The following is a 27,887-nucleotide window of genomic DNA, read 5'->3' on the forward strand; positions in this document are numbered from 1 at the left end:
CTCCCTCAAACGTCTCCAGTTGGTCCAAAATGCTGCTGCCCGTCTACTAACTGGAGCTCGGAAGATCGAGCACATAACACCGATTCTGGCCTCCCTTCACTGGCTCCCAGTGCATTTCAGGGTTCAATTTAAGATTCTCCTATTTGTCTTTAAATCATTAAATGGCCTCGCCCCAGCGTACCTCTCCGAGCTCCTCCACTCCTACGCCCCTTCCCGCAGCCTCAGGTCTGCGAACCAGGCGCTACTCGAGGTGCCGAGGACCAAGCGGAGCCTCAGACGGGGTCGAGCCTTTTCTGTCGCTGGTCCTTCGCTCTGGAATGACCTTCCATTGGTTGTTAGGCAAGCCCCCTCTCTGTCCATTTTTAAACTCCAGTTGAAGACACATTTCTTTTGTCTGGCTTTTGATCAGACGTGAATTTTTCGGCTCTTTTCCGGTGTCAATTGTATATAGTGTTTTATGTCAATTTATTGGCTTTATTTATATATATGTTATATATTATTTATGTCTATATTTATTAATACATGTACCACAGCCTTTTATTGTTTTTGTTTTATTTATTGTATTGTAAAGTGCTTTGTTACAGCCCTAGCTGTTATGAAATGCGCTATATAAGTAAAATTGTATTGTATCGTATTGTATATTGTACAGCATGTGTAGTCCCCATACACATAATGTCTTAATCCCATAATAATGTATCTCTGTGATGAACTGCTATTTTAGATGCATATACTACACAAAGTGTAGTAAAGTGACATGTTACTTCAGTGTTTATAAGTATAATGATATTAGAGCTAAGCAGTGGTAGCTGAAGGCAGTTTTACCTAGGGTAGCGAAGGGGTGGCAGGAGGTTCAGTTGGGAGGTTGGAGGTTACAACCCCCCACCCATACACAAACACACACACACACACACACACACACACACGTGTAAACGCATGTAGGAATATTGTCCGTCTAATATCTTGAAGCCTTGAAAAACAAAAGACAATTTAGAGTTGAGAAGTATGCTGCTGTATGTTTTGATTTTCAACATTAGATCTTAAGTAAAGCTTCCCACCTGCATGGCCCGAGCTCAGTTGTGAGCACTCAGTGTGTCATCTTATTATTCTTGAGAGGCAGCCCAGTGGGCAGGTGTGTCAGGTCTGTCAGATTGCCCCCTGGGAATGTGTGCCCTCTGAAGACTTTGCTTTCAAATGGGCGGAGAAAGTTACTGCAGTTCAAAAATAGAAATGATGCGTGTGTGTACATAAGCAGTGTTGTTACTTTATAATGTGCTGATTAAACCATAGCACAGGTAACAAAATGTGTACTTTTCCTCCTGTCTTGAAAGAAGAGGTCTTATTGATTACAAAAATAACCTTAACTTAAAGTGAAGTCACTGTTGTAGAATAAAAGTTTTGTATTTAAATGTAGCACAGCTATTAGATGACATGTGTAAAAAAAAAAAATCATACATACTCTGTGGACTGGGTAGACCTTTGCCAAGGCTGAACATGTGTTTTTTGTTGGTGGTTTCCATATTTTTTTTACAATTAGATTAATATGCATAAATGAACTCCAATATTTGGTGGAAATGATCAATTAGTTAAAAAATATTTTGAAGATTGTTCTCTAATATTACGTTTGTATATACAGTATATCAAATGCATAATATTATTATTTTACTGAAAGGTCTGTATTTAATTGTGTCTAAGATAAGTTGCACATAATGGTTTAGTCTGCTTCTCAAAGGAGCACCAGACGTTGCTGCTTGTAGCTCATTTTTTTCCCAGCCCATCGACCTCAATGGATGAACGTAAAAGACAAAGGGCCCTTTTATCCTACCCTGGGCAAGTCTAGCGCAAAGCACAGTCCAACTGTGAACATGGGTGGAGTTTCCTTTCTTTTGTATTTTCGTGGACATGCGCAGGTAGAAATGGGCATTTGCGCCATCGCGGGAGTGAACACAGCTGTCTTCTTTCCTGACCAATGGTCTACATGGCAGAAGCATAAAATGACTCGCTGGAATCCACCTAGGAGATCACCTCGAGCAAATTACCTTTAACTGCAAGAAAGTCTCCACTTGCGGATGATGCAAAGTTGGCCGCCATGAAGTGGGCGCTTGGAGACCGCCTTCCAACAAGATCAGGTGTCTTGTATGACAGCATGGTCAAGGGGGTGCTTTAGAAATATATTAAAGATGATAATAAAAATAATTCATACAAATAATTGATTTCTACAATGATTCAGAATGAAATACAGTGACATCCACTACACACATCCGCGGAGCTCAGAACTGCCCACCAAAATCCAATCCAGATCCACCAAAATCGCATTACACCACCTGGGCCACAACTTAGACCTGCTTTTATCTGGTCTAATGTCTAGTCTACTTTGTGTCACTAAATTGCCAGGTGCGTAATGCCCTCAGTCCGCCGGCACACACATAAAGGCGCAGCGTGGTCTGCCAAATTCCCTAAAACAGTAAACTAGACTTGTCCTGGCACAAAACCAAAGATGTGCCAGTTTTCACGCCTAACGCACATGTGTGTTTCTATGAAAATAGAGGCTTTAAAATGTGGGACAATGCGATCAGCTGATTTGGTGGAGTTATGTAGGGCAGCAATCCCCAAACTTTTTTGCACCATGGTTCAGTTCCACTTAAAGACATATTTTAACCACTCATGCACCATGCCGCAGACATATTTTTAGTTAGTTGAAAATAACAAAACATTGCCATTATATGAAGTGCCATTTCTGCCTAATGTAAGCAGATGTTATTTTTTAAACTAACATTTTATTGTCAGACAATAATAAATTATACTTGATCATCAACTATAAAGTGCTCCGTCATTCGTATGAAGTGGTAATCATTATAAGATTGACAGTAACATCTGGAATCTATTATTCAGCACAGACTTTAAGTCATAATTGATGATATACAGTATTTCTCTTCATGTGATATTTGTTGTCCTTATTCTCATTTTATTTCTCGAGCCAATGTTATCTACTACATCGTAGCAAAAACAACAGCAGTTTGGTTAAATAAAAAAAATTAAAAAAAGAAAGGGAAAGAATCCACTCATGCATTTTGCAAGCGTAATTGTGAATGTAACCGCACAGGGTGAGCTAGAATGATAATGCAGTGGGCCAGAGGCAGAGCGCTGTCACCGCCGTCACTAACATGACTTTAGCATCCAAGACTGTTGCCTGCTGAAACAACAGGCTGCAAGCCATGTGAGTGAGACTTCATGCAGCATAGCAACAGGGTGCTAGGAGCGACTTACCAGCTGTCTTCACTTATTTGTGACACAGTCAGGTGGTCTGGAAGCTGAACTTCACTTTCATATGTGAGGAAGCTTGTCAGCTCCAGCAGTTCCACCTGGCGGCCACATGGGGCTTTCACAAGTAGGACAAGCAAGAGATGGAATTTCTCAAGATTTTTTGTAGTTATTTGTTGCATCTTTTATATTACTTTCCAAATCAAACATATGCGAATTGCTTTTACCGAGAATCAAGAGGCAGTGCATTGTTAAAACACATTTGATGTTAATTAACAATTTATCCAAAGCTTTGATATGCTGTATTGCATAGAGTCCTATTAACAGTAGCATTCTGACTCACTCCGCCAGGTCTGTGCAGCAAGGCTCAACATATTGTTATATTACTGCTCACAGTAGACTCATGAAACATCATTAGCATGGTGCCACGGATGTAACATGGACTCGGTCCAGAAAAAAAGAGATATTCTTTGCTCTCTATTTCATTTAATTTCCAGTTACTGCATTTATAACTACACTAACATACCCATCTTCTTTATATCCAGTATATGTAGTTTGTTGCATTTAACCAATGCTTCTCAATTATTTTCTGTCACGCATCACTAGAAAGGAGGAAGTATTTTGTCCCCCCCAACTCTCTGCCGCGACTATGCAGTAAATAGTATCTTTATCTATAAAACTGTAAGTACACCTCTGCGTAGCACTGCTTACCTTATTAACAATAAAGAAATAAAAAAAGAACAAAGTATAGATCAACTTACAACAAAGAATAACTGTCTTTGACATTGTTTTTATTCTCTCAATTTGTAATTACATTTTATTCTAGTATGGAAAAAAGAACGTTCTTAGGGGTCATACGCACACCAACTGGCATTGCACCATGCACCCCAGCGGGGCCTGCCCCACTATTTGAGGAGGACTGTATGAAACAAAGCTCATGTGGGACCCCCATATAATATGTTAATATCTTGACGGGAACTAATGTGCGGCTTTCATTACCTTTACCCTGGTGCCATCATATTTTTGCTGTGACAAATTTTGCCATTATAGAATGGTAAGCAATGTCAATCTAATGAAGACCTAAATTGCAGAATGAGCTGCACACAGCTTACTATCTCTTCCTCCAAGTTCCCTCTTACATCATGGCATGTGCATGTGCCAAAAGGATCTGATTGTCCACAAGAAAATGTTCTGCATTTCTCGCTTCCCAATTTGGACACAAACACACGGAATACCTTAAGATGGGGTAGGGGGGGATCACTGCATATGGCAATTACAAGCCATATAATTGCCTTCCCACACTCCAATGCGTCTTTATGGATAGCACTCATAGCAAAAAAAGAAGATACATTTCTTGAAAGCCACCAATTAAAATGCAAGCGCACAGGAGAAGAGTGGTTACCATGAAATATAATAAGTGATTCAAAACAAGTCAACAAGCCTTTCATGTGTGCTTCATGTTTTTTGGAGGGGAAAATCCCATTTATCGCCATTTCATGCCATGTCCTCCCTCAGCAAGTGTTTGTAAGATTTGCTTGGTTACAGCAAATTTACCTAGTAAATGTGCAAGTGTGGCACAATGAAAAATGTGGATTTTCTCACTATTTTGCCTTTTTTCTTTCCTCCTCAGGTTGCTTGAGAGCTCCATGCTCAATGCAGAAATGAAAGAAGGAGAAATTCTGCCTCCAACCATTCAAAAGCTGATGAAAGGATATAACAAGTACCTGAGGCCTTTCTTTGATAGTAAGGAAACTGCATCCACATCTACAAAATGATCTTATGACAGCGGGATGATCATACTGTACAGTATACCGATTCTGTGCAAGGGTGTGTGGACAGTCAAAGCATTGCATTGGCATACAAAATGTTTAAGTTTGCTAAATTAAAGAAGTACAATAATTAGGGCGCAATAATAATTAATAGTTGATGTCCAGTGTGCCCTGCGACTGGCTGGCGACCAGTTCGGGGTGTAGTCTGCCTTCGCCCATTGACGGCTGGGATAGGCTCCAGCAACTCCCCGCGACCCTATATAGGATAAGCGGTTTGGAAGATGACATGACATGACAGTTGATGTCCAGTATTTATTTCAATGTCATTTCAGTAAAGGAATTAAATAAAGCTTTCAAGTACACGGTATCAGTGCAAAACCTTGAAATGAGGTTATTTCAAGTGCTTCAATGTAATTGTGGTAAGGTAAAAAAAAAATTAACAAAAAAAAAAAACAAGTAGGCAACCAAAGCATCTGTTTTTCTCTTATTGTCCTCAAGGGCACAGTGGGCGAAAGTATTCCTAAATTGCGGAGATATGGAATAAATAACCCTCCGTTGTGAAGATGGACGAAAACTGTAAAAATGTACAGTATGCCCCAGTTTGCAAGCGGAAACGATTGGAATATTTGCCACAATGTTTTCACCATCAGCATAGCAATGATATTTGCTACTAATCCGCATTTGTACAAAATATTTTTGATGGTGCTTTAGATTCTGACCTTTGTGTAATCGGCTTCTGTTAATTTTACTGTGAGAGGCTTAGTAAGTGCTCTTATAGAAGTTTCTGAGAAAAATGAAATAAAAGAATTACAACTAAGTTCAAAGTTGGTTTTGATGGTGATACAGGGAAAACAACTCACATTTAACTATTAACAAACCATAGTTGATTGTGCCATTTAATTATAAGGGCTTGTTTTTTTTAATTTATTTTTTTATTGAATGTGTCTTGATTGGCACTTCATTATTCAACACAATGCATTACAAACCTCCTGATGACTGCTTTAACGTGAACTAGAATCCTACAATCCTCCAGGGTATTGTATATATTGTTTGATTCTTCTATTTTTCTAGATGGTCCCGTGACTGTTGGTATGAGCTTGGACATTGCTAGTATTGACACAATTTCAGAGATCAATATGGTAAGACAGTTTTTTTGTGTGTGATTGTATTTTTGTGTGTTTTTTGTGGAGAACTGGTCTCCACAATAAGAAGGAGAAACTCAGCACATTTGATTGCTCCCATTTTTCATGACTTGAATTCAAATATGCAACAACCAAACAATATTTCTCTTTTCAAAAGTTCTTTTGGTGTTGCTTTTGGTCACATCTGTATATTGGGACGGCATGGTTCAGTGATAGACTGGTCATCTCCAGGTTGTGGATTCAATCCCCGGCCCTTGTGACCTCATCAAAGTTCTTAGTTTAGGAACAAGTTTGAAAACAGATTTTATGAAAAAACAAAAACAAACACAACAGGTATTTTGTTATATTTTTAGTGATGAAGTACAACAAACTTTAATTGTGACTACCGGTAATTGCTTTATGGATATATGTTGATTTTGCAGTTTAGCCCTGGAGTCGTTCAAGAAAAGGCCATTTCAAATGTGATTTTTTTGTTTGTTTGTTTGTTTGTTTGTTTGTTTATTTGTTTGTTTGTTTGTTTGTTTGGTGTTTGTGCAACACAGTGCCACAGAAACAAAAACTTCAAAATAACATATTTGTTGTAAGAACTGCACAGATGTCCACCAAGGACAAAAGGTAACTGTTACTCTAACTCCTGTTTTCTACAAGTCCTTCAAACATGCATTCTGTGAATTTGGCCGTACATCCAACAAATGTCACAAACACAGACCATGCCAGTCCACGACTTGGCAAATCCTCCAAGATCAGCCACCCACACATCTGATGAAACAGATGTTTTGGTCTCAGAAGAATTTGACAGTTCTTACATCGCCTGAATAGTACACACCACTGAGCAAGTTTGGGATGCTTTATGATTCAATTTCTGCCTATGTTCAGTAACTTTGAATAGCCAATATTGGCAAAAAACAGTACTTCAAGGCCACAATCAACAACATGATCAAATCTGTATACAACATATGTCACCCTGTATACTTCAGTGGAAGATTAACTTTTGATTTTTGAGCAATCTTTTATTGTGACCACTCACACATCAGACACATAGAAAAATTAAGATGAATAGATTATATTTTTTACAATTTAACAAATTAGGAGAGCCCGTGAGATACAAATACAAGGCACTGACCTATTCAAATGCAGTGAAGCAAATACTTATCTGAAAAACACTTCCAGGCCATAAATATAAAATAATAAAATAAAAAAAAAACAATAAGACAGTACTTGAGCGTGTCTTCTTATGCCATGTGACAACGTATTGTTACATTTGTGTTTCTTTTAGAACTTTATTATATGTGATATTGTTACATTCACAACCTCAAAATGTCAATACCATCATAAACAGAGAATTCACCTGCTTTCTGTTTTATATCAACTAATTTCCAATTGAAAACAGGTTGAAATCATATATCCATATATATAATATACATCCAGATATATAATCATACATCCATGCTTTTACTTTTAACTTTTGTTTCCATAAGCACCAATGTTCTTTTTTTTTTCCAAAATAATTATCCAATGGGAAAATATCAATAGTCTAATGCATCATGAGTTTCCAGATGTAATTTATGTTGGTAATGCTGTGTTGTGTAATTGTTGCCACTTTGTGGGTCTGACCTTTACAATTTAAACTGACTCATCATAACCTCCAAATAATAAAGTGAAAGCGACAATCTGTCACACCCCGTCTAATTTGCTGCCCTGCCACTGTCAAGCCCTTCAGAAGCCATGCAAATGATCACGTTTCACCAATGTATGTAAAACAATTACCTGAACATTTGCTATTCCTTACTCACATTAGCAGCATGCCTTTGATGGGCAATGAACAAACACAGTGGGAAGCTCAAAGATCATTAACACCTAGCGAAAGAGCAAACTTGCAGTACTGATAAACACTCAACCACACATGATACCTGGACCCTGCTGTGTTCTCTCAAATGTAAAAGCTAAGTTGCTGACTTGATGCAATGCGCTGCATTTCAATTGCTTAAGGCATAGAACAGCTCAGGGACCTGATGCCACCAATATCAAAAAGTGAGAGAAAAACAAAAACCTGACTACACAGGAATGTCACAGTTAGCGAAAACATTGCTTGTCTGTCAGCATATTTTGGACATCCCTAGTAAAGTAGTCCATTAGTTTTGTTCTAACCTTTGGACCTCAATCTTGTAGGACTACACAGCCACGATATTCCTCCGGCAGCGCTGGACGGACGAGCGTTTGGTGTTTGAAGGCAACAAGAGCCTGAGCCTTGACGGGCGGCTTGTGGAGCTCCTCTGGGTCCCTGACACCTTCATTGTGGACTCCAAGAAATCTTTTCTTCATGACATCACTGTGGAGAACAGACTGATCCGCATCTTTCCAAATGGGACTGTCCTTTATGCGCTGAGGTCAGAAAATGAATGTAACTCCCCGTTTATTGGTTGCTGGCTCCGTTCTCTGCTTTACTAACCAAAGAAAAGGCATCAGGGCAATGGCGAAGAAATTAGCTAAGGCCCACAAAGTAACATGGCTTGGATTGGATATTGGTTTGAAATGATAAATGTCACGGTCCAGTGAGATAAAATTGATAAAGGGTTTTGACATATGTATGCGGTATACTTTAACCTACCTTGATGTACTGTATCAATAGATTTCACAAGAGAAACTATATAGATCTGAATTATATTGACTCAACATGTATTCTAGGGGCTTGACCTAAAACAGTAGAAAAAGAACTTTTTATTTCCATGGCTACAGTAAAGTATAGTAAAATAGGGAAAATATCACACGGGAGACATCTCCACTGTTGTTAATGGCAGCTTTGCAACTAACGGAGGGGGAATAAATTAACACGAACATCTTGCTGTGGTAAAATTGCGTTGAGTATTCCCACTCAATTCAGTCTCTCTTTATGGATGACATGCCACTGTGAGGAGAGTCCGTTGTGTTGCCAACGTGTGCAATTTAATTATTTATTTATTTATATTTTTTTATTTATTTTGCAATGTGTGCTCTAAATGTCCTTGGGCTTCACCGAGACAGGGATGTTAAATGGGAGATAGAGGGTTGGGCTAGGAGTTGTGAAAGTCAGAAGGGGAATGGCTACCTATAGGGAATTGGGGCTGAGAAAAGAGACAGTATGAGGTGAGGAATATGAGGTGTTAGCGCTTTGGTAAATGTTTCAGTACTTTGCCTTAGGGAATACATGAGAAAGCACTGAGATGTACATACAGTGAATTGGTTTAGAGGAGAGATTTAATGGAGCAATGTCAGGGGGATTCATTCACAATAAAGGGTCAGTATTAAAATCGCAAAATAAGGCTTGAATAACGATTATGGTTATAGTTGATTTGGGAAAGCGGTCCTGCTATGAATTTAGAGCTGCATGAAATATTATCAAAATGTGGTTCCACCACCTCAGGCCATACCTGCCTAACCTGCGTGCTCAAAGCATTACATACAGTGGATATTTTTATCTTTAAATGCCAGATTTTAGTGATGTGAAAAAATGGAACTAAGCTGAATCATTTAAAAAGTGAACTGTACAACAACCCAAAAAAAAACATATTTTTGAGATTTTAAGTAAAAGTAATAATTGAGAAAAAAAATTTCACAAGTGTCCATATCCTGTTTTTGCTAGGATGTGGCTGTGTTCAGAATTAACCAATCACAGCCAAACACGTTAAATGTATCATGGTTGGAAGGTTCGTCATGGTGGTGTGTAGACACAAAACACAGGAATCCAAAAAGCAATAACACAGATCAAATTTTGAATCTCAAAGAAGTATGTATTACGGACAACAGCAAACAAAGTGGCCGTGCTACAAATCTCATCTTCAATAAATCATTGTTACATGCTCGAGGCACCGCTGGTAGTTTGCTGCACAAATTGCCTATCTGTTGATTTCAGTGAAACAGCCGTGTTGTTACCTTAACACGTGATTGCTGATTAATCAACCTGAAGCTATGACTGCCATTGCAGAGTGCTAAAGTTTGACGCTTTGACTAAATTGGTTCAATTCCTAGTTTGCGCCAACGATAACTTTTGTTCATGGTCGAAATGTGTAACCTTGGTTTCATCAGACCATAACACAGTTTCCCATATAAAGTACGATTTCTTGTATGATTTTCTTTATACAGTATGAGATGGTTGTCCCAGGTACTACGCAGCCAATAATAGTTAGGAATCCAGCACATCTAGCGTAAAAACTGTGCTAAACATGATGTCCATCCATCCATCCATTATCTATACCGCTTATCCTCACAAGGGTCGCGGGGCGTGCTGGAGCCAATGCCAGCAGTCTTTGGGCAGTAGGCGGGGGACACCCTGAATTGGTTGCCAGCCAATCGCAGGGCACACAAAGACAAACGTCCGCACTCACAATCACACCTAGGGGCAATTTAGAGAGTCCAATCAACTTACCATGCATGTTTTTGGAATGTGGGAGGAAACCGGAGTACCAAACATGATGTATCATGCGATTAAGTCGCTGTGGAAGCCCCTGCCTAAAAAAGGGACTAAACTGAAAGTCAAACAACTTGCCAAAAAGTTTGCAGTTCATTTTACACTATGTTTAATGCAGCCTCCCTTCAAAGTACATGATTTCCCTGTTGTGCCTGTTTTTCTCTACTAGAGGATTTTCGTCACTGTGTTTCATATGACTACAAACATTTCAATAGGAACCTACTTTAATACTGTTCATCATTCAGTGTTAATCAGAGCCATGTTAAATGATGGCAGGTGTGTGATGAGTCCCATCTAACATGAGTTTGAATGTGATTGGTTAATTCTGAACACAGACACATCCCCAGTTATAGGAGTGCCAGAGCCACAGTGGTGTTCTGTTATTGGTTTTCTGTGCTCATCATAGATGTTCATAATGTGTGTACTTCGCACCAGGACACTCCAGGCCGCAATTCAATGATCGACTTTGTGGTCGTGTCATCATACCTGCAGTCACACGTCTTGGACACTTGGATGAAGAGAAGGACGGAGTTGTCAAGTGGTCACCACAAGGTGGTGTGTTGACTTTGATGGTGGGGGAATATGCCGGTGTTGTGAGGGTCTGCTGGGAACATCTTACCTTCCACCTCCTACAGAACTTCGCCCACGTCCCGGGTTAGAGTGGCCCATGTGGCTCCATTGTAGGTGGTCAGTGCCTGTCGTGGAGACAACCCCGTAACCTGTTGATGGACACCAGCAGTTGAAGGATGCCGTCAAGCCGAAGATGAAATCCTATAGGGCCTTTTCGACATGTGGGACTCCAGAGGCAGCTGATGGGTACCGGCTGGCCAAGCGGAACACAGCTTTGTGGTGCACAGGTGTTTTGTGGACTTAGAGAAGGCGTTAAACCGTGTAATCCAAGGGATCTTGGGTTGTAGGAGGTACCGGACGTCCTAGTACGGACTATTCAGTCCCTGTACGATCGATGTCAGGTCCGCATTGCCAGCGGTAAGTTGGATCCGCAGCCGAATTGCAATGAGAATCAGCCCCTTCAAATCTGAGACCATGGTACTCAATCAGAAAAGGGTGGACTGCCCTCTCCAGGGTGGAAATGGTAATCCTGCCCCAAGTGGGGGAGTTCAAGTATCTTGGTGTGTTGTTCACGAGTGAGGTAAGAATAAAGTGGGAGATTGAAAAGGCAGATCGGTGCAGTGTCGGCATTGATGTGGACTTTGTATCCTTCTGTTGTGGAGAAAAAGGAACTGAGCCAAAAGGCGAAACTTTCAATTTACCAGTCGATCTACTTTCCTACCTTCACCTATGGTCATGAGCTGTGGTTCGTGATCAAAATAACGATCCCAGATCCCAGATGCAAGTGGGTGAAATGAATTTCCTGCATAGGCTGTCCAGGCTCTCCCTTAGCGATAAGATGAGAAACTCGCTCATCCTGGAGGGGCTCAGAGTTGAGAGGAGCCAGATAAAGTGGCTCAGGCATCTCATTAAATTGAATCATGATTGCCTCCCTTATGAGGTGTTCCAAGCACATCACAGTGGGAGGAGGACCCGGGGGCAACCCAGGACATGCCGGAAGGACTATGTCTCCCAGCTGACTAGGGAACGCCTCAGAATCCCCCAGGAGGAGCTGGACGAAGTGGCTGGTGAGAGGAAAGTCCGGGCTTCCCTGCTCAAGCTGCTGCCCTCGCGACCGGACCTCAGATAAAATGCAGAGAATGGATGGATGGACTGATGGATGATTGAACATTAGTCAAAATCAACCTCGTGTCACCACTCTATCTTTGCTTTGCTATCGTTGCTCGTGATGAATGTCTCAACTCCAAATTAATGAATGCATCAACTCCTGGGTACTGAGTCCTGATGCTGAGAATTGAAGGCTTTGAGGCAGTTGGAGGCACACAAGAGGCTGCAGGCTTGGCTTCAGTTCAGCATCAGCACCGTAAAACAAAGATAACATTTTTGTCCCTTGGAGTGGAACCATCGTTTATCTTGAATTGGGGATGCCCAGAGTTGGCATACAATGACACCAACTGCACAGTGTTGTGGGTGTGGATGTGCTTGTGGCACAAGCACAAAAAAAGATGAAAACTTTACTAAGCCCAATGGCGGAGGTTGGTAGTTACAACAGATGTGAAGGTGACAGCAAAAGCAGGCACAATGGCACACACATTACAACAAACAAGCATTTAAAAGGTCTCAACTCCTTCTGTTCTTCAAGTGAGATTGTTGCCATGGCAATCAGTCTTTTGGGTGTGCTGATAAGGGTCATGCCCTCATGTTGCACATTAATGGTGGAAAAACGTTTTGAAAGGTTTTATCTTTGTGTCATCATATCACAAAAACTTGGCAGTTGAACAGGGGTATGGAGACGTTTTAAAATTTACTCTACCAGTGTGTACCAGCTCAGACTTGCTACCTCCTTGCAACAGACTAATTCTTGCTATATTCTATACAGTGTGTATGCATTAATATAAAAATAATTATACCAATGCACTTAAAAAAATACTATATCTTGCATCACTTTTTCGTCACATTTTCATGTCATAAGTGTTTGGCATCAGCTTGCTATTGTTGTGTTTGCAAAACCACAAATTGTGGCACGGTGGCCAAAGCAGAAAAACACACATGCGTAATTTAATGACATCATCAAACACAGGAGACTCCGCCCACTAACACTCTCCAAGGAGACGGCAAACAAAAAGGGAAAAAAAGCAGAGCAGGACAGATCCAAAAGACTATTATGACAGCCCTCAATAACTGTCTCCACAAAGTCTAGAATCATGTCTTTCTTTTTAAATGTCTAGATTTATTGAAAAGCCAATCAAAGTTGACGTCTGGAGTTTTTTAATTAACTGCTACATTCATGTCCCACAGAATTACCACCACTGTGGCCTGTAACATGGATTTGACCAAGTACCCAATGGACAAGCAGACCTGCACACTACAACTGGAAAGCTGTAAGAACCTTCTCTTTCTCTCTGTGCCAAGATCAATTATTTATCCTGCAGCAGAGCCCCTGAAATATACTAACACGGCACCGCCATATTTGGGCTATAAAGAGAGCATGCACCGTGGATAATAACCAGGTGCGGTTGGCTCCAGTGCCCCACACACATTAGAGCCGATGGCGCCCGAGGGCCAAAATTATCAAACATTTTTGATACTTGGTGCGAGCGCGGATGGCGATAAGCGCCGATGGCGCCTCGTGTGCACCAGGTTTTAAGTCATAGCGACTCTTAATGATTGTACATTATTTGTGCTATTTTAAACTCAACCAGCTCCTATAATTTCATAGTGTTTAATTTGATAAATAATGGATTAAAAAAGTCATAGAATTTCATAGTGTTTAATTTTAATTTGATAAATAATGGATTTGTTGGTTCGGTATATTTTGATCGATTAATAATTCTAATTTCTTTTGTAGTTTGAAAACAGGCAGAGTATTGGTTTTATAGGCGTTTCCCCATATTTCCACACAAGAGGTCAGGCATGGTACTAATAATGAACAATATAATGTGCATAATGACTTCTTATTCAGGACATCACTGGTTTTGCACAGGATCCCGATGATTGTTTTATATTTTATTTTTGACGTTATCTATGTGTGACTTCCAACATAATTTTGCATCAATTATTACTCCAAGGAATTTATTTTCAAACACTCTTTCTATTTCAGTTGAAATTGCCCTAATTGTGACTCGCAACGAACTGTCCCTGCTGCGGTTTCTGCCACCCTCGGTGATCTGCTGTCATTGCTAATCTGCTTGCTTCATTTCATGCTTTTAAATGACAGTCATCCATGCAGGCTTAGCCCATTCTGGTCCCTGTCAAAAGCCAACCAAACCATCAGTGTGAAAATGAAAAGAAAATGGGGGGGGGGAAATGAAAGTGAAGGAGCTACAATCCCCCTTAACAGACACATAGACATCTGGAGGTTGATCGGATGATGGCTCACTCCTCCGCTGTCTCAATAATTCCCAGCTAAAAATCTGCACCTTTCGCCACTTTCTTTTGCTTTTTCATAAAGTTTCTCTTTGATCTTCTGGCTCTTTTACTTTCTGTTCGCCCTCATTCTCCTCTATGGCTTGCATATCTCCCAGTGTGAAGATGGAGTCAAAGATTAATTTATTCTAAAATTATGCACAAAAAAAAAGTCAGTAGACAGCAGAGTATGGTGTCAGTATGAGTGGGTGCTGATCATTAATTTGGGCTGTGGTAAAATATTTAGTGGTTTCTGGCAGGAAAGTATGAAGAGATATGTCAGCTGTGATATGCCATAATTTACACTGGGTAAACATTCGATCCTGAGTTGTGCAGCATTTCAGTTATGAAGAACCTCGGCACAGATATTTTACAGCAATTATTCATAGCTATTTAGTAATGTCAGGGCTTTAACTTGGCAAAACAAATACAAGTTGAACTATTGCCCTGATGTGGGGCTTCTCTGGTTAATTATTTAGGGACTCAATAATACAACAGATAATAAATGGAGAGATGACAAGTAATTAAAGTGAAGTAAAAAATATTACTGCAATGGTTCTTTTTTTCATCTCCTGCACCCTCTGGTGAAAAATGTGGGAAGCACACCAATGAGCTTTAACATTTGTTCCTTCGAGATGAGCACAATGAGCCACATCAACAAATAAACAAATAAGTAAAGTCTTAGGATGACATAATGCAGTTTTACACCCCGAAAACCAACATATATATATATAAATATATATATATATATATATATATATATATATATATATATATATATATATATATATATATATATATATATATATATATATATATATATATATATATATATATATATATATATATATATATATATATACACACACACACACACATTATTATGCAGTGTTTGGGAATGTAGGCATTTGCTACAGTTGATATTATAGAACAAATACATTTTACATGTTTTTTTTTTCATCTGGGTTAGCAAGATTCTCTGGGGTCCAGTGCAGCATGCATGATTAGTGTGGTTTGTATGAGGCAAGAGTTTTACATGACGAATGTATTTCTGTTAACAATTCATATCTGACTTTTTTTTTTTTTTTTTTTTAGTCGAACTGTGTTAGCTTTATTACAGTGAGAATATTCTGTTTCCACTGCGGCTAGAATGCATTAAACACTTAGAATGTTTTCAAAGCTTGGTTGAGATTCTTACAGTTTGTCCATTTCAGGTGTTGTGATGTAAGCAGGATTATTTGAATGTTGCATTCCCCACAAGGGGAATACATCCTCTTTAAACTATCTTAAAGTTTTAAATTTGTGGTGCTTTTGTGTCCTATAAGTGGGACTTTACGCCAACTCTATCTTGTAATCCTATAATAACCTAACCGTGGGTGGAGCACAGTTAATTCACTTTCCAAGGTGTCCTCAGCAGTGCTGCATTTTAGTTTGGTGACATTCTCCTTCACCCAGTCTACACTATCTTGTAGTATTAATAGCAGCTTTTCTGTGTCACACGAGGACAAAAGCTGAATGCAGATTCTGCAGTTCCACTTGACCAAGAGTGCATTGCACTTTGTTAAATAAAAGGATGGTTATGCTACAATGTGATTATATCCTAGTGTGCTTATTTGATGGAATTCTGTTGAAGGAAAGTGATTAATTACTACTGTCATACCTCTTGTAAAATTCATTTTGTGCAATGTTCCTGCAAAAAAAAAAAATCACATTCATCGGTCTCTTGTTCCATAGGGGGTTACAACATCAATGATGTCATGTTCTACTGGACCAGAGGAAATGAGTCTGTCAGTGGCCTCGACACTCTTCAACTTGCTCAGTACACAGTTGAGGACCACTACACCTCTGTGTCAGAGGCTATCTATGAAACTGGTAATTGTAATGGCAACACTTTAATGATCCTAACTGTATTGTTATTATTATTTTATGCCCTATATATCTCTTTTACGTTTATTTTTTTATGTAAGGCACTTAATGTTGTCCTGTTGAATCCAATATACATGACGTATGGGTGAGAAAGTCCAAAATGGAATCCTCTTGGTCTCTGAATGTACTGACTACTATTGTCATCAGTATTCCCAAACAGGGGCAGCAGCTCAAAAGCTACAGTCATGGACAAAGTGAATGGTACACAATGGTCACCGAATTAACTTAAAAAACGAGAAAAATACAAATGCAAATTTACTGAGAATTAACTAATGAAAAGCATGCGTGGCTTTATTTTGACAAGAAACAAGTTTGGGCTCTTTTTGCATGGCCACAAGTGCTGCTCGTCCAGAGGCACTCAATGCTCAAACAAGCAAATGGTTAGTTAACAGCCAGCCACTTTAATTTGCTAACTCCCATGTCACTCCACAGGCCAGGCCCAGCATATTTAAAGCCGCACACATTCAAAGTCGCAGATATGACAGTGTAGAATGCAGAGATGGGCACTTTACCCTTTTTTGCCATCCATCCTTCGTCCTCCATCTGCGACCTGGGCACCCTCCCAGTGGATCGCATTGTTTACAACTGCTTAACCAAGATAGTATTTAGCTGCCAACACCAGACCGATGATGATGATGATGACAATGCGGACCGGAGCAAGCCAGCGGACATCACAAGAATATTCAATATTGTGTAATAACGCAATACTATTGCGTTTTATTGCAAAACTTTTGCATTTTAATTTATTGCGTTATTTCACAGTAAAAATAAGTATTGCAAAATAACGCAATGTTATTTTAGGAGAAGAGCGAACGTCTTCCACTTCCAGGTCATAGCTTTCAGTGTACAGCGGCTCTAACATGACCCGTCAGGTTTGGATAGATTTTTACACTCTCGAGAGGTCCCAGACAAGGATATACTTTGCCTGCAAAGGGATACGGTTTGTACTCAATGTTAACATTTGGTTAACAAAACAAAATTGCTATCCATCTTTTTCCTCGTCAGTGAACACTAGAGGGCAGACTGTATGGAGGGAACATACATGAAAAAGAGCACTGAATTTTGTGCAGGCTGTAGTCATGGCTGCGCCGTGGTATTGCTGAAGAGAACAGTGGTCTTTCTTTTTAAAAGAACCCAACACAACATGTCAGCCGGTTCTTGATCCGGTTAGGGACGAATAGAGGGATGGATGAAAACCCACTTCTGCCCTTGCTTAGTCACGTCCTTTTTAAAAGACTTCTTATCCTCCGTCCGCCCCTCCACAAAATGGGCCGGACTGTCACTGGGACAGAATGCCCACCTCTGATAGAAGGTGAGAATGGCCACCCCAAGTGGACAAAGTAATAGTTGCACCTCATCATATTCTGTATGAAGAATAAAATTAATTCATGGCCGCTACTTCATGGATTTTCATCTATCACAAGAGGGTCTGGAACATAACCCCCACAATAAACTAATGTAGTGTTCTTTTGTTTAATACATCTATTTGGCATACAACAACTTGGAGCTTATCTGACTTGCCAAAAACATAGTTTGGTCTCATCTGCACAAAGGGCATTCTCCTAGAAGCTTTGTGGCTTGTCAGTGTTTATTTTGGGAAATGAATTTTTGTGACATTACTGTCTTTCTTTAACCAAATTATAGCAACAATTTCGTCTTTGCGGTGCATATAAATAAAAGAACACTGTGCCAACTGTAAAGCATGGAGGAGGCTCAGTTATCTTCGGAGATTGCTTTGTTGCACGCAGCACAGGGTGTCTTATTCTATTGTGTGCTGTCTTTATTTTGTAAAATAAAATGTTGTAAATGTATTTGTTAAGGAGATTTACATGCTCGCCGCCTTTTGTCTGAAAGGTCATTACCCCAAGCTGGTATTCCACTTTGAGTTGAAGAGGAGCATCCTGTACTTCATTCTGGAGACATATGTCCCATCAAGCCTGTTAGTGGTCCTCTCTTGGGTCTCCTTCTGGATTTCCTTGTCATCTGTTCCAGCACGAATTTGTATAGGTATGTACCAGTCAGAAGTAATGAAGCGTTCAGTGTATAAAAACATGAGTTGCTGTGCATATATTATATTATGCATAACAATGGAAAACCAGGAAAGTACACCGTTTTTCAATTATAAACATAGAAGCATGTAACCATGTCTTAGAATTATGTACAGTGTCACATGAACAACACATTGGATTTTACAAAATGCAAACAAACATTTAGCAATTACATAAAACTAAGAGCCCTGTTTTCATTCCCCGCGCAAATCGAGCACAAAGCACGGTCTTACTGTGTGCATGGGTGGACTTTTCATTCTTTTGGTATTTTGCTAGACTTTGCACAGGGAGAACTGGGCGCAATGGGGCGTTGGCACAATTGTGGGATTGAACAAGCCTTTTCTCGGCCAATCGGGGCGGCATCCATCATTTGCATTAAAATCAGGGCGGTCGGAGTGCAGTACACCCGAGTACGCTGTGCTTGACATAGTAGAGACAAATAGACTCACCGGGGTTCATGCGTGACATTGGAAGGTAAACTGCAAGATCTCCCTTTCATGGATGATGTAGTCAGCCGTGGCTTGTGTCGTGGGCAATTAGAGACCGCCTTGCAACCCTGATCGTATGTCCATATGTTACCCCCATCTACACTCCAATTTGTCTGCCTGCACTTTGATCAAATATACCAAAATCACGTTACCCCACCTGCGCTGAACAATAGACCTCCTTTTAGCGAGTCTAAAATCTAGTCTACCTTTTGTAAGCAAATTTGTGTATACACCAGGGGTGCGGCAGGAACTCCCAGTGAGGCTTAGGGTTTGGGTTAGCAAATTGATAAACACACTGAACTAGACCACTGCCCTGGTGCAATAATGAGGATGTGCTCATTTTTAAGGCCTAGATAGACCAATAGGTCTATGATAAAAATTATCGTCCTCCAACACTGTTCGTCCTCATCCTTTTAAAGCGCTTCCGTCTGTCTGTCCGTCTGGCCAACTGTGACCGACGTTTACCCCCTGTGGCGTCGGACCAGCTGTCGGCACGTCACGCTGGAGAAATACACCGCAACGACAGACAGCGACGCTGACCATTAGAGTAACTTCTGCGCATGCATGAGATGTAATACTCCTCCATACCATCGGCGGCGGTAACCACTATTCCTGATGGTTAGAAAAAGACAACCGGAAAGCTGTTGGCCGGGGTTGGAGTATAAAAACATAAACAATGCATTCAGCTATATTTTGCGCTCACGATGAATCCCCACGCGAAGTAAACGCTCACGTTCTTGACACAGTATCGTTAAATACTTACATTGTCAACCCTCGCTCTTGTAATTGTACGAAGATTAAGGCAGCAAATGCGTGCTCACTGTTTATCCGCATTTGTCACTTCCCGTTCATGGTCCGTGCGCTGATTGGCTAGCTAACAGCCAATCAGAGTGACCAAATGTCACGACTCACGACGCCGATTCCACATCCTGAAACGCCCACCAGACGCTTCCTGACGGGCTCCGACGCTACGATGGTAGTCACTACACCAGTCAGACGGCGCGACCCGACGCCCCGACGCTTCCTGACCTCCGATGTCGGATTGGTCTATCTAGGTCTTTACACCAAGCGCAGACTACTTTCTATTACCAAATTAGATGAGTCAGGGGGCAACTCCCTGTGCCAGATCGCCCAGAGAGGCGCAACATAGTCCCAAAGACGCTAGATTAGACTTGCGCTGGCACAAAAATGAAATTAAGTCCGTAACGGGCACGTGCGTCAGTCTACCATAATAGGGCCCTTATACTGCAGTTTCCATAGGAATTAAGAGGTTAAATTGTAGTGTGGTGGTGCACTGGATTAATTGGTTATCAGGAGGTTTGCAAACATTATTTTTTCTGTAATTAATTATTCAGCAAATAATGTTTTATTCCTTACAATTGCTCAAAATTACAAAATTTAGGCTTGATTTGAGTAAATGCAAATGGTTTCAGTTTGATTCTCAAAAGAGCTTTTAACATGCTTTTTTTTTACTGTAGATGGACCATCCAAACACACATCTGTTCTTTGATATTTGATCCTGCACTTCTCCAGGGCCCATGATTTTTGCACTTTGTGTCAGTGAATGTTTTTGAATGTGAGTTACCAGTGTACTCGCTGTCACTGTTGCTGGCACAGCAAGTTTATTTTAAATTATTTATGTTAGGATCAGGGACATCATCATGGCTGAGTGTTTGTAATTGACTCTACCGAGTTAGCTTTAATGCTCACTTTCCATGGGAAATCTTCTTCAAATCTTTGGTAATACTCTGCCAAAGCAAGAACTCTATTTTATTTTATTTTTTATTATGTCTGCCACAATAAGACAGAAGGGAATCTGAGGTCAAATGTCAGATGATTGTTGCATGTTCAGTGTGTTTTTGTGAGAACATGAGTATGATAAGGTATTTGTCAAAGTACACTCTAAAAACAGTTGGGTTAAATATAACACAATTTGGGGTCAAAAATGGACCGATACACAAATTGGGTCAATTAGACCCACTTTCTTGCATTGTTTTGTACAAAACAGACCATTTTTTTGGGGTTGTTTTCTACGTAAACTACCCATTTTGCGGCTTGTTTTCTGCAAAAACAACCAATAAAGTTGGGTCAAATTGACCCAAGTTGTGAATCAGTCCAATTTTTTACCCAAAATTGTGTTATTTTTACCTCAACTGTTTTTAGAGTGTATGATTCATTGTACAGGTGTGGTGCTTATCCTGCGGGGCAACTATGCCTGATGCGCCTCCTACAGCGCCTCGGGGCCAGCTGCAGGGTCATCAGCCGGGGACCACCGCTCATTGGAGTTTCGCTCACTTTAACCCCCTTTGTTGGGAGCATAGGCGGTTTTAGAGGGTGGCAAGGGGTGGCAGCTGCCATCTTCACCCAGTTGCCACCCCTGTTGGCAATGAATCCATCAATACTAAATTCAAAATGTTATTATAAAGATTCTTTATATCGTCTCCGTTATGTGTATAAAAAGCAGTGGCGGGCCGTGACTTTCAGACTTAGGCATTCACTAAGAAAAAAAAAAGTAGAGTGCATTTTAATTTGACCATCCCAAACGGACCACAGACAGTCGAGCGAGCTCTAATGTGTTTGTGGTTTCTACGGTCTGTTTAATGTGGTCAAATGGTCTGTTATGAAATGCGCTGTATAAATAAAATTGTATTGAATTGTATTGTATTGTCAAGTGTGACAGTGGGGGTTAATTGAGGTGCCACGGCAGCGCTATCTAGTTTACAGTACATCGAGGCTTTGTGCCTGGCTATACTATAAGACATTTTGAAAGCTATAGAATATAGCTTATCTTATATAGAATATCTTCTAAGGTTCATGGGAGACGATTGAGAGTAAACTCAAGTTTATTTACAACAAAGCACAGCTACTGTATGGCAAAATGACATGATGAAACACAGCTCTCTCTTTCTCTCTCTCTCTCTCTCTCTCTCTCTCTCTCTCTCACTCTCTCTCTCCCTCTCTCGCTAACACTGTGTTGCCTTCACCAACTCGTAAATATAAGTACTAACAGAACATGACATGTTTGGCACAGCCCCTCCACCCACACATATCAATAAAACATCCATAACCCACTTCATTACAATAAACTTTATTACGTTACAATGCTAAAAAAAACAACTGAAAAACAAAAAATCCTTCCAATTTTTAGGCTTTTTTTTTCATTTGAATTTGTTGATCAATGTAATGCTTTTACATTATATATGATTTCATGTTTTTAAATTATACATACTATTAAGCAAAGCAAAACATTTTGGATAAATAAAGGTTACATAAAAACATTAAATAATAACTTATACAATAAAAGTGTTTCTTTTAATTTTCTTCACCACTTCAGCTACTCCATTCACTGTCTTATACATTAAAGAATGTTTGATAACTGAGAAGAGTGAAATACATTTACAAGTATTTCCTTTTTTATTTCTTGATACTTTCATAGTATTCATTGTATTACAGCTAAAAATGTAAAGGCCACAGTATCACCTTCAGTTGAAGTTGCACCATCATTTATAAACATGTCAAGTTATGCAACACCAGCTGCTTGCTGCTTGCTGGTCTTGCATAAGTCGACTAATTGCAGGCAAAGATAATGTGGGTAAAAGGCAAAAATGTACAATAAAGAGACAGGGAGACAATCTGGTCTCTTTTTAAGTATAAAAGATCCTGCGGGCTCCAGTAATCCACCTCCATTGTATTGATCGACCGCCATGGCGTTTGGAAAAACCTGATCTCAAACCAGCGGGAATTTAGGATTCTGCTCAGGACGTTGCACAAATGGTTGGAATTGGGCGCTAGTATTTCCACCACGTTTCTAGCTGACCTTGTTTATCAAACAGTGTGCACTGTGTATGTGTTCCATCCCAGGAGTGACCACAGTACTGACGATGACTACTCTGATGATGGGAGCTCGCACGTCGCTACCTAATGCCAACTGTTTCATCAAGGCGATTGACGTGTACTTAGGAATCTGCTTCAGCTTCATCTTTGGAGCTCTCATAGAGTATGCCGTGGCTCATTTCTGCACCCTCACTTACAGCGACTCACACATGCTGGTGGTGAGGCACTCCTGTTATTATTCTGTCTTGCTGTTGCCATTGTTACGGTCGTTGCTCTGTGCTCACTGATTGTAAAGGGTTTATAAATACTGCACACGGCTGTAACTTTTTTTTGTATATTTATTCATACACCAAACATTAAAGCAGAAGTCAAGTCACAATTATTGTTTACAATAATATGTTCTCTGTGCCTCCACTAGTCTAAACACATTATTCTCATTAATATTGCATTTGTGGAATATGAATTAAGGTGCAAAATCCACCTGTTTTAATTCATCTGAGGAGGTGGCCATTTCCCCACTTGCTGTCGACTGAAAATGACATTACAGTGCTCAAGGGCACAGGTAACGACAGTCACTACTCACTTGTTTTCTGGGTTTGACCATGTGCTGTTAGAAAGCTAAGCCCTTCGGCACTGTGATGTCTTCTCAGTCAATAGCAAATGACAAAATGGGCCGCATAAAAACGGCTCGATTTTTCTGCTTAATTCATATTTTACAAACACAATATTAATCAGAATACCGTGTTTGGATTATAGTGGGGGCGCAACATATTGAAAAGAGTAATTTTGACTTCACCTTTAAAAAAAAGCTTACGGGACCACAAGTTAGTGATTGTTCATTATTTATTGTGTTAGTATCTTACTTAGTTATTTAGGACAAGTTAGTACCACTACTAATACAAATTCTATTTAACCAATTTCTTGGAAACTTTGTTGGTGTGGTGCATGTGCCAAGTAACAAAACCATAAAAGCAAAGACCAATTAGAGTAGACCACTCGTTAGTTAGTCAGTCAAAGAGTCTGTCAGCTCGTCAATCAATTCGAAAGATAGTTGTGTTGTTGTTGTTTCCGTTTGCAGCTAACCTTCTCATTTACTCTGCAACAGTATGGCCACCAACTGCATAACTTTGATGATGAAATGAACGGCATCGTCACCACCATCTCCAGCCACTCTGAAAGGGCCAAGAGACGCAAGGAAGCTGACGCAGGTCCCGCCGCTGCTCCCGCCTCCACCGAATTGGCAGTCGACCCATCCAGCCCGACAGGCAGCGAGCCCAAGCCTGAAGCTTCCCCTCCAGAACCCACCAACTGGTGTCTCATTGTTCTGGCTACCCTTCGCAAACTTCTCGGTTTCATAAGCTGCTGTCACATAAAAAATCCACACCACATAGACAACTACTCAAGAATCTCTTTCCCCTTGTCATTTGTCCTTGTTAATCTTCTTTATTGGACGTATTATTTGTATTTTTAGCATTTATCCCAATATTTAGACAGGGTGTTTATTTCACTGTACGTACAATAAGTGTGACTTAGGTGTGGTTCTGAGGTGAGTTTTTACTATTTCTAAGCAGCAACATAATGATAATGATAGAAGATTGTTTTTAAGGAGGAAAAAAGTCTACTATTTTAAGTCAACGCCGCTGTTTTAACATTCTTAATGCTGACTGATGAGGTCTGTTACAGAAAAAAACTTGACATTAAAAGGAAAAATTACTTCCAAAGATGAAAACCATTCAGTTTGCATATTTTCCACAGTAGCACATTTATTCTAATTATGTCCCCGCCCAGTTTGTTAGTGGCTAAGACAGAGAAGATAGTGCTGTAATTTATGACTTGATGGCCGAAATGTCCAGCCCTGCTGTGAAAGGGCGAATTGACATTCCTATTTTTATCTGACTTTTCACCGAGTGATATTTTATTTATTGTCCTTTTCTGCCCGAGGGTCCGGTGCTTGAGTAAAATTGAGTAAAATGGATGGTCAGTGGCAGAAATAAAAAGAAACAGCAGTTGCAAAAAAACAACTTATGATGGGAGAGTGTTTTAAAAACTCTCACAGAACAGAGAAGATTCGGATCCAGGAAATAGCACAAACTGTGTTTATTCAATTGTATTTAGTACACAAAAGACTCAATACTACCTGATATACTGCAGATAAATACATAATTTGATTAGTTTGCTATTAATATTTTTTAACATTGTTTGAGCAAAAAGGGTTTTGTTATACAAGAGAGAAAACAGTTGTACCTTCCTTAGACAGCAGATGTATGCTTCGTACTCAGCTAACAAACTATGCACTCTAAAAACAGTTGGGTGAAAAATAACTACTTTTGGGTTAAATTTGACCCAATTGTTGTGTTAAAAAAGGGCCGGCCCAGACTTGGGTCAATTTGAACCGAAAAATTGGGTTATTCAGTTTTGACCCAACTTTAAGGGTTACATGCACACAACAAATTGGGTCAGACCAATGCAAATAATTGGGTTATTCCATTATTTTTCCATTTATTTATTTATTTATTCATTTTATTTATAATGCTAAGGATACTGCCCCTTCCCCAAAAATGTATTAATAACAACAAGTGAAAGTTTTAAAAAATGGGTATTTATCTTCAATGTCACACCTGACACTGATATAATTTCAGGAACAATAAAGTAGTGGAGGTGATGTACCAACAATTGGGTTAATTTATAAGAAATAACCCAGAAATTTGACCCGACACAAACAATCCAAAAATTGGGTGAACGAAATAACCCAACTGTTTTTAGAGTGCTGGTTATCTTACTGTAATATTTTCTTTGAAATACGGTACTGTGATATCAATTGTTGGTGTCGGTTAGGACTGAAATGTTGTGTTCGCCAGATATGTATTTGTTTAATGTTTTAGCTATTTTGAGTTCAGTCCAAAATGTCACTGCAATCATTTCCATGTACCCGGTATTTATTTATTTTTTAAACGTTGTCATTACTTGTAAAGCTATTTAACAGCTCCAAAAATATGGAATTTTCCAGATTATTTCATCAGGCATTACATTGAAGTGTAGAAATATCCCACATGACATCATTTATTTTTCTAACTAATTCCTGCATACTCCAACAAGTCTGGAAATAGAAAGCTAGAGGTGCAGAAAAGCAGAAAGAAAGAATACAAAAAGAACAGATGCAATATAGCAATGTTTTCATAAGAAGGATAAGCAAACTGCTATTCAGTTCAAACTTAGTGTAGATGCATTTGACATGTTTCAGTGTTTGTATGACACATATAGCACAATCTTGACATACTGTACAATAAGTTATACATTCTGTTTGCTGTCTTCAGATGGGGAAGCGTAATTTTTTTCGATGTGTTGGCTAATGGCTGATTATGTGAACCAAAGATTCTAATCAGTTTTAAAAGTGCTTTCTCAAATGTTGATACCATAGCGGAATGCTGTCAGTCTACAGAGGAACGTGGCATCTCATATGTCAGACAACAGGGCAAAGCTGCATGTTAATTTGTTGTTGTGTTCTGTACTGCCGTAACATGCTCTCACTTATACTGGGATGAGTTAATTTACTCAGATTGCAAGTTTATTCCATGATGTGCATTGAAATGAATGAAGTCAGCATATAACTTCATGCATTGCCTTTAGAAACTATTTCAACTGCATTGTTTCACGGTTTTAAATAGACGGCCCTCCTCTGATGATAACTGTAACAAATAATTTCATCTATAACTTTTGTTCACCCTGCATGGTTATTCGAGTATAACTTTTATTCGCTCTACTCTGCCTGCTTTACTTGGTTTAAATATGGAGAAAAATCAAACCGATGCTTTGATTGTCAATGCTTTCTCATGAAAGGTCAGGTTCCTCTTGGTTCTGTTCTCATTTTCAACCACAGAGCTCTTACAATATTGGACTGAGATGTGTTCTGTGGAAGCAGGCAAGCAGTGAGAGATTGCAACAAATCACATAAATGATTTAACACTGTCAGGTTTTATACATATATATATATATATATATATATATATATATATATATATATATATATATATATATATATACATACACAGCAGCACCTTTCTCTTACAATGGACAGTTATCTTGTGAAACAGAATGGAAATGAATGCCTATATATCGAGTCAAAGTGACAGAAGAGAAACGACTGAGGATTGTTAACGCTTTGTCATAATAAGGATGGCATAAGGTTTGAGATAAGTGTTTTTTTTAAGCATGGCTCTATAGCTACAACTCAATCATGGACACCGCTTTGTTACAAGGACCGAACAGAGATAAAAATGTCAGGAGATGACTGTGGAGCACAGCTCAAAATGGACACATTTCTCAGAGATGGACTATCTTTTCCTTCCATGTTATAGAACTTGTCAAATAATACCTCATGGTTAAGTTGACAACCAATCTGGGATGTCTTCATGTAAATTGTATTTCTAATGTAGCGCTTTATTTATCTAGATGTTGTTCTGCTTAATTAAAAATTTGTAAATAAATTCCATCAATGTGCATGTTCACTGTAAAGAAATAGATGAGAGCAATAAAATGGTTTGTGTGTATGATAGAAATGTAGTTATTTTAAGGACTAATACTGCTCTGTTTTAAAGATTTGGTCTTTTGTATTGTAAACTGATGTTTATAGCTGCAGCAGTGTCACATTGTGGATGACAAAATGTCTTAATATTAATTCCCTTTGCCTACGGTGACTTTGAGTCAACATATAGATATTGAACAGTGATAAAGTACTGTGGGAAAAAAAATGCTGGACTCATGTCATGAAAATATTTTTTTTGCTGAGTAAATAAATATCCCAAATCCAGGAATTAGAGATACAGACATTAGAGGACAGTATCTCAACCAGTGGCGGCTTGTGGAGTTTTGTTGGGGGGTGCTCAGCACCCCGAAACCTCTGACCCTGGAATCTAAAAGCATCCTCAAATGAAATATTTAAAAGTACTTTTATTGTAATGCGGTTTGCATTATTTAATTTCTGTACCTTTCAATGTGACTCAGCT

The 27,887-nt window shown here is 39.5% G+C and overlaps 1 protein-coding gene across 3 annotated transcripts in view; it reads left to right on the forward strand.

Annotated features, from left to right (window-relative positions):
- Positions 1–27,544, forward strand: part of LOC147139568 (gamma-aminobutyric acid receptor subunit pi) — a 55,878-nt gene extending 28,334 nt beyond the window's left edge. For all 3 annotated transcript variants that reach the window (XM_086045782.1, XM_086045783.1, XM_086045784.1), the window contains 8 exons: positions 4,889–5,001; positions 6,099–6,166; positions 8,339–8,556; positions 13,482–13,564; positions 16,323–16,460; positions 18,369–18,521; positions 22,912–23,102; positions 23,990–27,544. In XM_086045782.1, the coding sequence (XP_085901908.1) occupies positions 4,889–5,001; positions 6,099–6,166; positions 8,339–8,556; positions 13,482–13,564; positions 16,323–16,460; positions 18,369–18,521; positions 22,912–23,102; positions 23,990–24,355 (1,330 nt within the window). In that variant the 3' untranslated portion in view covers positions 24,356–27,544. The remainder of the gene's footprint in view (positions 1–4,888; positions 5,002–6,098; positions 6,167–8,338; positions 8,557–13,481; positions 13,565–16,322; positions 16,461–18,368; positions 18,522–22,911; positions 23,103–23,989) is intronic.
- Positions 27,545–27,887: the final 343 nt, after the last annotated feature.

Source organism: Filicampus tigris, chromosome 11 (assembly GCF_054856515.1).
Source record: "Filicampus tigris isolate MCC_2025a chromosome 11, RoL_Ftig_1.0, whole genome shotgun sequence".
NCBI classification, from domain to species: Eukaryota; Metazoa; Chordata; class Actinopteri; order Syngnathiformes; family Syngnathidae; genus Filicampus; species Filicampus tigris.